Below are 15,205 nucleotides of genomic sequence, written 5' to 3'. Positions count from 1 at the left end.
AAGACTGTCAGAAACATCGATGAGAGAGAAACATCGATCAGCTGCCTCCTGCACACTCCCCACTGGGGCTGTTCCCCCAACCAAGGTACATGCCCTTAACAGGAATCAAACCTGACACCCTTCAGTCTGCAGGCCGATGCTCTATCCACTGAGCCAAACCAGTTCGAGCGTAAACACCTTTTCTGACTGCTCACTGGCTAAGCTCCCTGTACACCGCTACTTGCAGTGTTCTTGGTAACTTGGGTAATAAGAATCTAAGAAGGTGATCTAGGGTTTTTCCACCACACTCCCGGAGGAAAAAACGAAGGTCCGCTGCTGGAGGGGCTAAGGAATGTCATATCCTGCCCTAGCTGGTTTGGCTCAGTGGATAGAGCCTTGGCCTGCTGATTGCAGGGTCCGGGTTTGATTCTGATTAAGGGCATGTACCTAGGTTACAGGCTCCACCCTGGCCAGGGCTCATGCAGGAGTCAACCAATCAAAGTGTCCCTCTCACAATGATGTTTCTCTCTGTCTGTCCCTCTCTCTCTCTTTCACAGTCTCTAAAAATCAATGGAAACAGCTGAAACCGGTTTGGCTCAGTGGATAGAGCGTCGGTCTGCGGACTGGAAGGTCCCAGGTTCGATTCCGGTCAAGGGCATGTACATTGGTTGCGGGCACATCCCCCGGTGGGGGGAGTGCAGGAGGCAGCTGGTCGATGTCTCTCTCATCAATGTTTCTAGCTCTCTATCCCTCTCCCTTCCTCTCTGTGAAAAATCAATAAAATATATTAAAAATCAATGGAAACATATCCTCAGGTGAGGATAAAAAAAGAAAGAAATGTCATATCCTATGAAAGACACATCTTGAAAATGTCTAAAGAAAGTAGTCATTTTTTCATGGTGAAGGGACTGGAGTCCGTGTTGATGAAAACACCTTGGCGGCTGCGCTGGCTGGCAGTGGCTGCAGCAGCAGGGTGATCGGGCTGACGCCTTCCCCTGATCACCCGGGTTGCCTCCCGCAGAGGGAGGCCAGACTGTGGCTTAGGACATCCCCTGAGAACTCCCAGTCTGTGAGAGGGGGCAGGCTGGGCTTGAGGGGGACGCTGCCCCCCCCCCACAGTGCATGAATTTCATGCACCGGGACCCTAGTAGAATAGATAAAAAAGACCCAAATGGAACTTCTATAGATAACAAATACAAGATCTGAGATGAAAAATATACTGTATTTTATTTGATTAAGTTTATTTCATTAAAGATCAGTAAAATCAAAGATACAATAATAGAAACTCTCCAAAATGAAGGAAAAAGAAACACAGTGATTATAAGAAAATAGCAGAAACTCTAATAATATATCTGGGATTGGAGTCTCAAAGAAATGGAGGAGGAAAAAGACAAAAAATTTTTTGATCAAATAGCCTATAACCCTGGATTACACGGATCCCAGACAAGTAATCTTTTTTTTTCCACTTACTATAAGGGACATTAATAGACAAAATTTGAATAAGGTCTATAGATTAATCAGATAGCAGTATTATATCAAAATAAAATTCCTTATTTTGATCATTGTACTACAGTTATAATTATATCTACTTGTATGCATTTATTATTCATGTGCTAATTTATTCATCTGGATTAATGGGAATATAGATTTCAAAATTATGTATTTAAAAGGGTTTTATTTATCTTTCAAGCATGCACTAAATAGAGGGGCTTTGATATCCTATAAATAAATTCCTATTGTAGACAAGGTACTGTGCATTTAAAAAGTGTATCTGCTAATAGCAACATAAATACCTAAAAGCAAATGATCTTATCAAACAGAAAATACATGTAAAATTTAATGAAATAAGAAAGGTTGTGTATGTTATAGAGATAAAATAAGAAAACAATCATTTGATATATTTTAAGTGCACAAATTTTAACACACAGGCATATCTTCTTTTATTGTGATTCACAGATACTGAGTTTTTTACAAATTGAAGACCCTCCACCAGCAAAAGGATCACTGAAGGCTCAGATGATGGTTAGCACATTTTAGCAAGAAATAATTTAATTAAGGCATGTACATTCTTTTTAGACATAATGCTATTGTATACTTAATAGACTACAGTGCACTGTAAACACTATTTTTATGTGCAGTGGGAAATAAAAAGTTCTTGTGACATAGTTTACTAAGATATTCACTTCCTTGAGGTGGTCAAGAACTGAAGCTCAGTATGTCCGAAGTGTGCCAGCACTCAAGAAATCACAGGGCTGTTCAGATATACCATCACAACAGTAACAGTAGCATGAAACTGTCAGGCCTTAACACCTGCTACATTCCTACTTACCTCAGGCTGCATCAAGAAAGAGTCTTGCATGTGATCTCGAACCTCCTTCAGAAAGCTTGGATGGCTACCTACCTAAAAAGAGATTTTCAAACACTTTATAAAAACATATAAAGAAAGGCAAGTAGATGGAAAAGTAAATAAGCAAGCTGCAAAAGTTTATTCTTAATTACCTGTTCTGTGACTTACAAACTCATTCCAACTTTTAAAAATGCCTATCTGTTATAGCCCCAGTGCCACTGCCCAACTTAAACAATTATTATTAAATAGAGGCCCGGTGCACGAAATTCATGCACTCAGGGGTGGGGTTGTGGGCAGGGGTTCCTCAGCCCGGCCTGTGCCCCCTTGCAGTCCAGGAGGTGGATGTCCGACTGATGGCTTAGGCCCGCTCCCCATGGGAGAGGCTCCTGCCACCACCACTGCACTTGCCAGCAGTGAGCCCAGCTCAGGGCTCTGGCTGAGCAGCGTTCCCCCTGTGGAAACACACTGACCACCAGGGGGGCAGCTCCTGCGTTGTCTGCCCCCTAGTGGTCAGTGCGTGTCATAGCGACAGGTCATTTCGCTGTTCAGTAGATTTGCACATTAGTCTTTTATTTTATAGAATAATTTGAATTACCCTATATTTAAAAATCACTTAATTATAAAACAATAATTTAATGGCATAAGGAATTAAAAATTGTCTTAAATTTGACCTGATCTAAACAGACTGTGTAAAACATCACTTATTTCTCTTACATGACAAGATCTCATTAAAGTCTATTAATTCTTATAATGGTATCTCAACATATTCTAAATTAAATGATTTGGAAGTTATGCAATTACAATTTTCATCATCTGCAAATGGTTTTGGAAATTCATTTTAAAGCACATATGATAGCTTCCAGCACATAAGAATTTACATCCTTAGTCTCTGCAGAAAGTCAAGATACTCTGAAGAAAACGAAAATAACTGAAAAGTGTTAAGCATTTAACATAGTCTCCAGTGCCAGCATCTAGATTAATTACCTGTATCAGTATACTCCAAAAACTAATTGAGCAATGGGGACATAGATAAAAATTGCAGCCCTGTTCAATGTTAAATATAAGGATCAAAGGGGAAGGAGAGGGCAAGGACAAGAAAAGATCACCGTACAATTTTAAAGACATTCATTAGAGTGTCTTGGGTTATGGTCTCCAAATATACCTGATGGTGTTTCTTTATCAGTAACAACATATGCATGGATCCCTATTAATTTACTTGTAAGTTATTAACATTTAGTATGGGAATTATAAAAAACAAATGAACATAATATTTAAAAAATCAAAGATGAAACAATATTTTAAAATAACTTTTATTTTATTTAATGAAAAATGAAGAATATTTTTTGTCCACTAGAGTGGAACAATTTGGTGTCAGTGGAGAATCTGTGGGGAGCAGCAACAAGATAGTCCAGCAAGAAGATACTCCTCCCAGTCAGGGTGGAATCCCTAAACCCACCCAGCATAACAAGAATACCCTCCCCTTCCACTGGTGTCAACAGAGATGAAATGGAGAGCCTGGGCTTCTACCTCCACTTGGCAATAATGAGGTGGCACATTCCTCCCCCTGGCAGAGCAGTGTCAAAGAAATACAGCTAAAACGGAGGTTTAATTACGAACCACAGTATAATAATACCCCAAATGTCTAGGCTGCAATTTAAAAACTCACTTATCCTACCAAAACCCAGGAAAACAACAGTGTAAATGTACAGAGACAATCAATAGATGCTAACACTGAAAGCACAGCGATGTTAGAATGAACTGACAAACAGGCAGCCATGACAAAATTGCTATAAGAAACTAAAGCCATCATCTCGGAACATGGCGGCGGGAAGGGAGTGAGCAGTCTGCGCGGCCCCGCACCCGCAGGAGGAAATAGAGGGAGCAGCTGAAACGAGAGGATTCCAGCCCGAATTGGCGAAGGAGAAGCGGCTGGTGAGACAGTTTGCAGCTGGGAAGGGCAGAGATCTCCTGGAAAAAGGTAAAACGAGGTTCTGGGCATTAGAATCTGCCGGATCTCTAAACCCAGAAGGTCAGGGGAAAACTACACGGCGCCAAGCCGCGTCCCTGAGGACAGGCAAAGTGTCTGAACTTGAGAAAAAGGGTCCACGGGACTGCGGGAGGTAATAGATTTTAGACCTTGGAGTCTGATTTGAGATCTGAGCTCAGAGGCAGCCCTGAAGAGCTAACTGCCCGACCGCGCAGTGCCGGCAAGAGAGGAGATTGCAAAGACGCGGTCCCGCTTCGCGCCGGGGCCTGCGTCTTTCTCCACTGAACCTAGTTCATAGGACCTCTCGGATACAGACACCTACCCGTGCTGAGGTGCAGGAGAAGGGTAGGAGCTGTGGAACCTGGGGAGAGTGAGCAGAGGTGGAAGCGTGTCTGGGGCTGAGTCACATCGGATCCCCGGTTGCCATTTTCTCCTAAGAGATAACCCCTCCCTCCAGTCTCCAGGCAACCATTATAGCCACATCCAGATACCACTCTGATTAACACTATAGGATTTGAATACTCCCTGAGGCCATAGGTACCGCCCAAAAGAAAAACCTTTAGTATCTATTAAGCAGTTACACTACCAGAGCTCCTCAGAGTGCTTCAGTGTGCCTCGCTGGCAAACTTACCGAGGGTGCTCCTCTGAGCTGCCACTGGGAGTAAGCACCTATCCACCACAGGTACAGCATTAAAAACTGAGTCTGCCCACCCCACAACTACAGAACTCTGGGCAACACAGTCACGCCTTTCCAGAGTGCAGGCCCCCCGAGCCACATCACCCCGACAGACGGTTCCTTGGAGCCACTGTGAGTCCCCACTGGGCAAGCGTAATTTCAATTTAGGGTGCAAGACAGAAAAATTGGAATACTACCCTCCACGACTGCTGACCTCTAGACACTGCAGTTGTGCCTCTCAAACTCGCAGGCCTACATCAAGAGAACCCAAATAGTTCAAGTAGGGAACTACACTAGATTACCAAGCCCAGGAGAACTGAGAGATTACATCAGTAGCACCATCACCAAAAGAACCTGGGTAGCAAAGCAATTGAAACTACAATCAAAACATTACAGGAAAACATGGGGAGACAGAAAGGAAATTCTCAAAGGAAGGAACAGGAAGAATCACCAGAAAGGGAGTTAAATGAACTTGAGGCTAGCAGCTTAACAGAAAAAGAATTCAGAGTATTCGTTATAAGGATGTTTAAACGGATGGATGACAAATACACACAACTCAATGAGAACTATAAGGAGCTGAATGAAAACGTCACCAACATGAAAAGAAACCAAGAGGAGATGAAGAACGACATAGCTGCAATAAAGAACACAATGGAAGGCTTAAAGAGTAGAGTAGAAGAGGCTGAGGACCGCATCAGCGAATTAGAGGACAAGGTAGGAAAAAACACACAAACTCAGCAGCAACTGGAAAGAAGACTTAAAAAGCAAGAGGAGAGCCTAAGGGAGCTTTGGGACGACAAAAAACGAAACAATATTCGAATAATGGGGATAAAAGAAGGAGAGGAAGAGAAGCAAGGACTAGAAAACCTGTTGGAAGAAATAATGACAGAAAATTTCCCTGATATTGACAAGAAAAAAACTATTCAAGTCCAAGAAGCATTCAGAGTCCCAAACAAGTTGAACCCAAAAAGACCGACATCAAGACACATCATAATTAAATTGACGAACACCAACGACAAAGCAAGAATCTTCAAGGCTGCAAGAGAGAGACAGAAAGTTACCTACAAGGGATCTCCTATCAGAATATCAACTGATTTCTCAACAGAAACACACCAGGCCAGAAAGGAATAGACTGAAATATACAAAGTGATGCAAAACAAGGGACTGAATCCAAGAATACTATATCCAGCAAGGCTATCGATCAAAATTGAAGGTGGAATCAGAAACTTCACAGACAAAAAAGGGCTAAGAGAGTTCATCACTACCAAGCCGGCAATGAAAGAAATGCTAAAGGGGCTGCTGTAAAAAGAAGATAGAGAAAGGCAAGAAGAAACATAAACACTAAGGAAAAATATGTCAACAAACAGGTACTTATCAATAATAACATTAAACGTAAATGGATTAAATGCACCAATCAAAAGACATAGGGTAGCTGAATGGATAAGAAAACATGACCCATATATTTGCTGTCTACAAGAGACCCACCTTAGAGCAAAAGATTCACACAGACTGAGAGTGAAAGGGTGGAAAAACATTTTTCAGGCAAATGGAAAGGAGAAAAAAGCTGGGGTTGCGATACTTATATCAGATAAAATAGACCTCAAAGTAAAGGCCATAATAAGAGATAAGGAAGGCCACTACATAATACTAAAGGGAGCAATCCAGCAAGAAGATATAACTCTGGTAAACATTTATGCACCCAATGCAGGAGCGCCCAAATACATAAAAAATCTCCTGGAAGATATCAAGGGAGAGATCGACACCAATACAATCATAGTAGGGGACTTTAATACACCACTGACATCAATGGATAAATCCTCTGGACAAAAAATCAGCAAAGGAACAGCAATTCTAAATGACACACTAGATCAGATGGACCTAATTGACATCTTCAGAGTATTTCACCCCAAAGCCATGGAATATACATTCTTCTCAAGTGCACATGGGACATTCTCAAAAATAGACCACATTTTGGGTAACAAGCAAAGTCTCCCCAAATTCAAAAAGATAGAAATCATATCAAGCATTTTCTCAGACCATAATGGCATAATATTAGAAATAAACTACAATAAAAACATTCCTAAAAATTCAAACACTTGGAAACTGAATAGCATGCTACTAAACAATGATAGGGTTATCAATGAGATCAAAGAAGAAATTAAAAACATCCTGGAAATGAATGACAATGAAAACACAACATTGCAAATCCTATGGGACACAATGAAAGCAGTCCTGAGACGGAAGTGGATAGCTCTACAGTCCTATCTCAAAAAAACAAGAAAAAATGGTAATAGATTATCTAACTCAACAACTCAAAGAATTAGAAAGGGAGCAACAAGAAAAGCCCACAGTGAGCAGAAGAAAGGAAATAATAAAGATCAGAGCAGAAATGAATGACATAGAGACCAAAAAAACAATACACAAGATCAACAAAACCAAGAGCTGGTTCTTTGAAAGGATAAACAAGATTGATGAACCTCTAGCCAGGCTCACCAAGAAGCAAAGAGAGAGGACCCAAATAAACAAAATCAGAAATGAAAGAGGTGAAATAACAACAGACCCCACAGAAATACAAAGGATTGTCAAAAAATACTATGAACAACTCTATTCCAACAAACTAGAAAACCTGGAGGAAATGGACACATTCCTAGAAAAACACAACCTTCCAAAACTTACTCAGGAAGAGACTAAAAATCTCAATAGGTTGATAACTATGGAAGAAATTGAAGCAGTCATCAAAAAATTTCCAGCAAACAAAAGTCCAGGGCCAGACGGGTTCACAGGGGAGTTTTACAAAACATTCAAGGAAGAGCTAAAACCTATCCTCCTCAGACTATTCCAGAAAATTCAAGAAGAAGGAACACTCCCAAGCTCCTTCTATGAAGCCAGCATCACCCTAATACCAAAACCAGATAAAGATAACACAATGAAAGAGAATTACAGGCCAATATCCCTCATGAACATAGATGCCAAAATCCTCAACAAAATTCTAGCAAATCGAATACAGCAGTACATTAGAAAGCTCATACACCATGACCAAGTAGGATTTATCCCTGGGATGCAAGGATGGTACAATATTCGCAAATCAATAAATGTCATACATCACATAAACACATTGAGAGATAAAAACCATATAGTCATATCAATTGATGCAGAAAAAGCATATGACAAAATCCAACACCCTTTCTTGATAAAAACTCTCAGCAAGATGGGAATAGATGGATCATACCTCAACATAATAAAAGCCATATATGACAAACCCACAGCCAACATCATACTCAATGGGCAAAAACTAAAACCATTTCCCCTAAGAACAGGAACAAGACAGGGATGCCCACTCTCACCACTCCTATTCAACATAGTGTTGGAAATACTAGCCATTGCAATCAGACAAGAAGAAGAAATAAAAGGCATCCTAATTGGAAAAGAAGAAGTAAAACTGTCCTTATTTGCAGATGACATGATACTGTACATAGAAAACCCTAAAGACTCCATCAAAAAATTATTAGACTTAATAAATGAATTTGGCAGAGTAGCAGGATACAAAATAAATGCTAAGAAATCTATGGCATTTATATACACCAATAATGATCTTACAGAAAGAGAGACTAAAAAAGCAATCCCATTTACCATCACACCAAAAAAATTAAGATACCTAGGAATAAACTTAACTAAGGAGGTAAAAGACCTATACACGAAAAACTATACAACACTGAAAAAACAGATAGAGGAAGACATAAACAGATGGAGGAACATACCATGTTCATGGATTGGTAGAATCAACATCATCAAAATGTCCATACTACCCAAGCAATCTATACTTTCAATGCACTTCCCATTAAAATTCCAATGGCATACTTCACAGACCTAGAACGAACTTTTCAAAAATTCATCTGGAATAAAAAAAGACCCCGAATAGCTACAGCAATCCTGAGAAAGAAGAATAAAGTAGGAGGGATCTCAATACCAGATTTCAAGCTATATTACAAAGCCACTGTTCTCAAAACTGCCTGGTATTGGCACAAGAACAGACATATAGACCAATGGAATAGAATAGAGAACCCAGAAATCGATCCAAATCGCTATGCTCAATTAATATTTGATAAAGGAGGCATGAACATACAATGGAGTCAAGACAGTCTCTTCAATAAATGGTGTTGGGAAAATTGGACAGATACATGCAAAAAAATGAAACTAGACCACCAACTTACACCATACACAAAAATAAACTCAAAATGGATCAAGGACTTAAACATAAGACAGGAAACCATAAAAATACTAGAGGAAACTACAGGCAGAAAAATCTCTGACATATGCCAAAAGAACTTCTTCACTGATACTGCTCCTAGGGCAATGAAAGCTAAAGAGAAAATAAACAAATGGGATTACATCAAAATAAAAAGCTTTTGCACAGCAACAGAAACCATCAATAAAACAACAAGAAAGCCCAATGCATGGGAGAACATATTTGCCAATGATGTCAACGATAAGGGTTTAATCTCCAACATTTACAGGGAACTCATGCAACTTAACAAAAAGAAGATAAACAACCCAATCAAAAAATGGGCAACTGATCTAAATAGAAACTTTTCGAAAGAAGACAGAAGGAAGGCCAAGAAACATATGAAAACCTGCTCTAAATCACTAATCATCAGAGAGATGCAAATCAAAACAACAATGCGGTACCATCTCACACCTGTCAGAATGGCCATTATCAACAAGTCAACAAATGACAAGTGCTGGTGAGGATGCGGAGAAAAAGGAACCCTCGTACACTGCTGGTGGGAATGCAGACTGGTGCAGCCACTGTGGAGAACAGTATGGAGTTTCCTTAAAAAACTAAAAATAGAACTCCCATTTGACCCAGTGATCCCTCTTCTAGGAATATATCCTAAGAAACTGGAAACATCAATCAGAAAGGATGTATGCACCCGTATGTTCATAGCAGCACAATTCACCATAGCTAAGATTTGGAAACAGCCTAAGTGCCCATCAGCAGATGAATGGATTAAAACACTGTGGTACATCTACACAATGGAGTACTACGCTGCGGTAAAAAAGAAGGAGCTCTTACCATTTGCAACATTATGGATGGAGATGGAGAACATAATGCTTAGTGAAATAAGCCAGGCAGAGAAAGATAAATATCACATGATCTCACTCATTTGTGGAATATAAGGAACAACATAAACTGATGGGGGGAAAAAATAGATCCAGAAACAGAGAAACATCAATCAGAATGTCAAACCTCAGGGAAGAAATTGTGAGGTAACCAGAAACCCAAGAATGCACGAGAACACCTTTCCAGCCATGCTATCAATCATCAGATGTAAGGTAATTTTACCCGGGACAAGAGGGTAAGTATTTTGGACTTATGCTCCTGACTCTTCATGGGTAAGACCACTCATATAGGCTGATCCCCTGACTAATGTAGTCACCAATAATACCAAACACCTTGGTTATCCAGGAGGTAGATGAGGGGCGGGGGGGGGGGGGGGGGGGGGAGTATAAATACACAGGGGTCTCCACCCAGCTTCCCTTTTGTATAACACAAAATCAAAACAATGCCCCTTTGCGTGTAAAATTAAAGAGAGGTTTCTGGCTTGTGTGGACACCAAAGAAAGGGTGTCACTACTATCACTACTTGCCCGTGGTAGAAGTGCAGAAAATGTAACCAAGACCTTGTCTATACAAAAAGAAATAGACAGCCAGTTTGAAAGGGTATTGCCATGGACTAGAACAAAGAATATCCTTACATGATATTATTCTACACTGTCATTAAAAATTTTCCCAGACTTGGATCACCCCCATTACATATAATAATTCCTCACACCCATGGGGGGGGGTGGGATATCTAGAGATGTGTTACGTTTGGAGACAAACGTAACACATCTCTAGATATTTTAGAATTACAACAGCATATTATATAATTACCCCAAACAAACTTACAAACTAATTCTTTGAATGTCTGGCAGCAATTTAAAAAGGACATGAAAGGGTTTAATCCCTTCCACTATGTAGAGGGCCCCCTGGGAAGGCACCTGAGCATTCTAAATTGGCCCCTCTTGCCCTTTTAGCCAAGAGGGACCTGCTTCTCACAATCCAATTGTCCACAGCTGTTGCCTGAGCTTCTGTTCATGCCAAGGGTGAAACCTCATGATGGCTGGTACCATGGATGTGTCTCTCGCCCAGTGGGGTGAACTGGGCCTCCTTGGAGAAGAAACCTGGGTTCCACAAGATATGTGATCAGTGCTGGGACCCTGCCAGCAGGCGAGGGGATCCCAAGACAGGTGCTGGGCGCGGAGGCCATGGGGGCATAGGCGACCAAGGAGACAGAACTAAACCTCACATCACCCTGCTTGGCTCCAGAGAATGGCTGGTTAGTCAAAGACGGGGAAGATTCCTCAGGGAAGGAACAACCTAAGACAGGCACAGTCGCACAGGAGCCATCAGGAGAGAACTTGGGGGTCAACAGAGGTGGGGCACAGACCTTCACCCCCCCAAGTTTGCAGGGGCCTGAACCCTCACCCCTGCTGAAGGAGATCTCCTGCCCCCATGGCTGCTCAGCTTCACATGCCCAGCTCAAATCGGGACCCAGGTAACAGAGACTTGGCCGACAGCAGATGCCCTCTCACCGCAACAAGACTTGATGGAGATGTCTTGCACCCATGATCCGGGGAACTGGGGTCTAGGATATCTAAATCCAGCCTAGCACCAGGAATGCTCAGGGCCTACTCAAGAAGGCAAATAATCCTCTCCACTAATAATTACAGGGTAAAACAAGATGGTTGTTAGAGTATTAAATTTGACAGTAAAATAGTAGTCAAGTTTTCAGACTAATTTAAATTGGCGCATCAAAATAAGCAAATACTCTAGAAAAATCGATTGTACTGGACAAAAAAGCTGTTACTAAAGTGTTAACTAAAATTTTTATTGGTAGTTCATCTCATGGTAAAATTGCATAACATATAATGAACCTAAAGCAGTCACATTTTAGTGCAAAAAAGTAAAATTTAAAAGCTATCAAGATTACAGCATAAAATTTCCAAAAGCCTCCCAATATTTAAACCAAAAAAGGGGGGATAGTAGAAGAATATCATGTAAGGAAAAATATCCTGCAAATAAATTACATCTAGAAAATTTTTACTTTAGAAAATTAACTTTCATTTGTAATGCTAACAGCAAGTCACCCAGGTAAAACATACATGGTGTCAAAACAAGCCAAAGGAAAATCATTTGGGCAAAAAAATGAAAAAGGATCGCAAGTCAAATTTATAGAAAATATTCCTTTATTAACTTTTGGTCGAGAATATGTTTGTATATTTTCAGAAAACAACTCCGAGACATGTGGATTCCTGCAACAGAGAGGAATTGACAGGAGTGCTCCAGCCATGAAGTCAGAAGAGAAACAGTCCAGAGATGGAAGACGCTGACGATGCCTTGCCATACTAGCAGTCAGCAGATATGCGTCACTGCAGATTGCCCAGGACCAAACCAGAGAGGGTCGGACCTGCAATACCACCATTTGTCCACCATCCAGAACTGAAATATCATTGCTGTTATGAACACATTAACAACTGCTGGACATAGAAACCGGGACTCAAAAGAACTGTTGGCCCAGAAGGAAACTCACTACAGACTGATTCATTTGCCTCTCAGCATAACCATTATTGCTTGTCTCATTTTCAGTCCCTATAAGTGTGTTCCTAGTATCACATGAGCTCACTCATCTAGGGGAAATGATGAACAACATAGACTGAAGAACAAGAACAGCAATGATCAGACTGTCAGACCTCAGAGGGAAAGTAGGAGAGGGTGGGGACAAGGGAGATAGATCAACCAAAGGACTTGTGTGCTTGCATATGAGCCTAACCAATGATCACGGACAACAGGGGGAGGGGGGCTTGCGTGTGGGGGGGATTGGGAAGGGAACGGGGGGAGTGGGTTGATGACAAATATGTGATACCTTAATCAATAAAGTAATTTAAAAAAAAAAAAGAAACTAAAGCCACTTAATGAATAGAGATTCTTACTTTTTTTAAAAAAATAGAAGATAGAAGAAAAACCAAATGGAAATTCTAAAACTGAAAAGAAAAAAAAAAAAAAAAAAACACCTGTAATAGAAATTTAAAACAAAATCAGGCCCTGGCTGGTGTGGCTCAGTTGGTTAAGCATCATCCCATGCACCAAGAGGTCGCTGGTTTGATTTCCAGTCAAGGCACATTTCCAGATTTCAGGCTCGATCCCCAATAGGGGGCATGAAGGAGGCAGCCCACTGATGTTTATTTCTCTCTCCTTCTCCCTTCCTCTTTCTCTCTCTAAAATCAATAAAAAAAATATTTTTAAAATTATTAATACTGCCCAGCCGTGTTGGCTCAGTAGTTGAGTATCAACCTATGAACCAGGAGGTCATGGTTAGATTCCTGGTCAGGGCACATGCCCGAGCTGCAGGCTCAATCCCCAAACATGAAGGAGGCAGCCAATCTATAGATTCTCTCTCATCATTGATGTTTCTATCTCTCTCTTCTTCTTCCTTCCTCTCTGAAATCAATTAAAAAATATTTTAAAAGTATCAATACTTAGGTATGTCAAAAAGAACACAGGAGCCAAGTGAAAGTACTCTCAATGGCCAAAGCTAGAAAATTATACAACAAATTAAACGAAGCAGTACTAAATTATAACCCAAAGTATAAAATAAATATCCATAAGTCCCTACTCATATTAATAAATGATTGAATAAATTAATAAATGTATAAGAGATAAATTTCCTATGCAGAAAAATTCCAGGTATCTGTATATACCCCCACTAAAGGAGAGACTGACTCATTCCAAAGAGTACAATATGGAAATGGAAAGCGGAGGAGCTTCACAATGGAGAATTCTGACAAACATTACTTCAGCAAGGTGAAAATGTTGCAAATTAGGCAAAAAACAGTAACCCACAAACAGAAGAAACGGAGCAAACCCTAGAAGGGATTAAACCAAAACAAATCACAGTAAAATTTCTTTAAAATTTCTGAATAAAATTAAAAATTAAATAAAAAATAAAGACATCCCTGGCCAATGTGTCTCATTGGTTAGAGTATCAGCCCAAGCACCAAAGAGTCACAGGTTCGATTCCCAGTCAAGAGCACCTGCCTGAGTTATGAGTTTGCACCCTGACCTGTGGTGGATGCACATGCAGGAGACAACCAGTAGATGTGTCTCTCTCACATCGATGTTTCTCTCCCTCTTCCTCCCCCCTCTGTTTCAGTCTCTCTGAAAAGCAATGGGAAAAATATCCTCTGGTGAGAATTAACAAAAATAAAATTTAAAAATTACGACAAAAATAACTCTGAAACCAGCAAAAGAAATGGAGAAATACAATTGAAATTACAGCATATGGAAACAGAAAACTTTTAAATAGACCCTCTACTCTATCCAAACACCTCAGAAAAAAAATGTGGCACTAACCCACCAACACCAGCAAAGGCCAAGTGGAGGCCTAGACTTGTACCTTAGCCTGGCTTCAATGTGATGCTCCCGCATTCAGCCAAGTTGATGGTAGAAAAAGCCAAGTAAGGAGCCTGAATCCATGAGGAAGGGATAAGGGCGCTACCAACCACTCCCTACCTCTCAAGTTGAGAATTCAGAGACAGGACTTTCACCAACAACTAGCAGTAACAAGGCCAAAATTAAAAGTATAGAGAATGAGGGCAGGAAGAGATTAACCAAAGAACTTATGTGCATATATGTATATATGCATTATCTATGGACATAGACAATAGAGTGGTGAAGGCCTGAGGCGGAGTAGGAACAAGTTGGAAGGGAACAATGAGGGAATAAACGAGGGATATCTGCAAAAACTAAAAAAAAGAATGAAGAAAAGTGAACAAAGCCTAAGGGACCTGTGGGATAGACATATGCATAATGAAAGGCCCAGAAGAAAAGTAGAACAGGGCAGAAAAGATTATTTGTAGAAATAATGGCTAAAAACTTCAACAATTTGATAATTAACACAAATCTACAAAACTAAAAATCACAGTTACAAGTAGGATAAACTCAAAAGAGACACATTATAATCAAACTGTTGAAAGACAATCTTGAGAGCAGCAGGTACCAGGAATTCTCAGCCAATTTCTCACTAGGAACCATGGAGGCCAAAAGGCAGTAACACAACATCATGTGAAATGCTGAAAGAAAACAACGTTCACATAAGAATATTAATCCAGCAAAA

At 40.4% G+C, this 15,205-nt stretch overlaps 1 protein-coding gene across 2 annotated transcripts in view; it reads right to left on the bottom strand.

Annotated features, from left to right (window-relative positions):
- ZMYM2 (zinc finger MYM-type containing 2) overlaps positions 1 to 15,205 on the bottom strand; it is a 195,208-nt gene that overhangs the window by 91,910 nt on the left and 88,093 nt on the right. For both annotated transcript variants that reach the window (XM_028136284.2, XM_054718723.1), the window contains one exon: positions 2,309 to 2,380. In XM_028136284.2, the coding sequence (XP_027992085.2) occupies positions 2,309 to 2,380 (72 nt within the window). The remainder of the gene's footprint in view (positions 1 to 2,308; positions 2,381 to 15,205) is intronic.

The sequence above is a fragment of the Eptesicus fuscus genome, chromosome 7 (assembly GCF_027574615.1).
Source record: "Eptesicus fuscus isolate TK198812 chromosome 7, DD_ASM_mEF_20220401, whole genome shotgun sequence".
In the NCBI taxonomy this organism is placed as follows: domain Eukaryota; kingdom Metazoa; phylum Chordata; class Mammalia; order Chiroptera; family Vespertilionidae; genus Eptesicus; species Eptesicus fuscus.
This window is presented reverse-complemented; position numbering and strand designations above follow the sequence as displayed.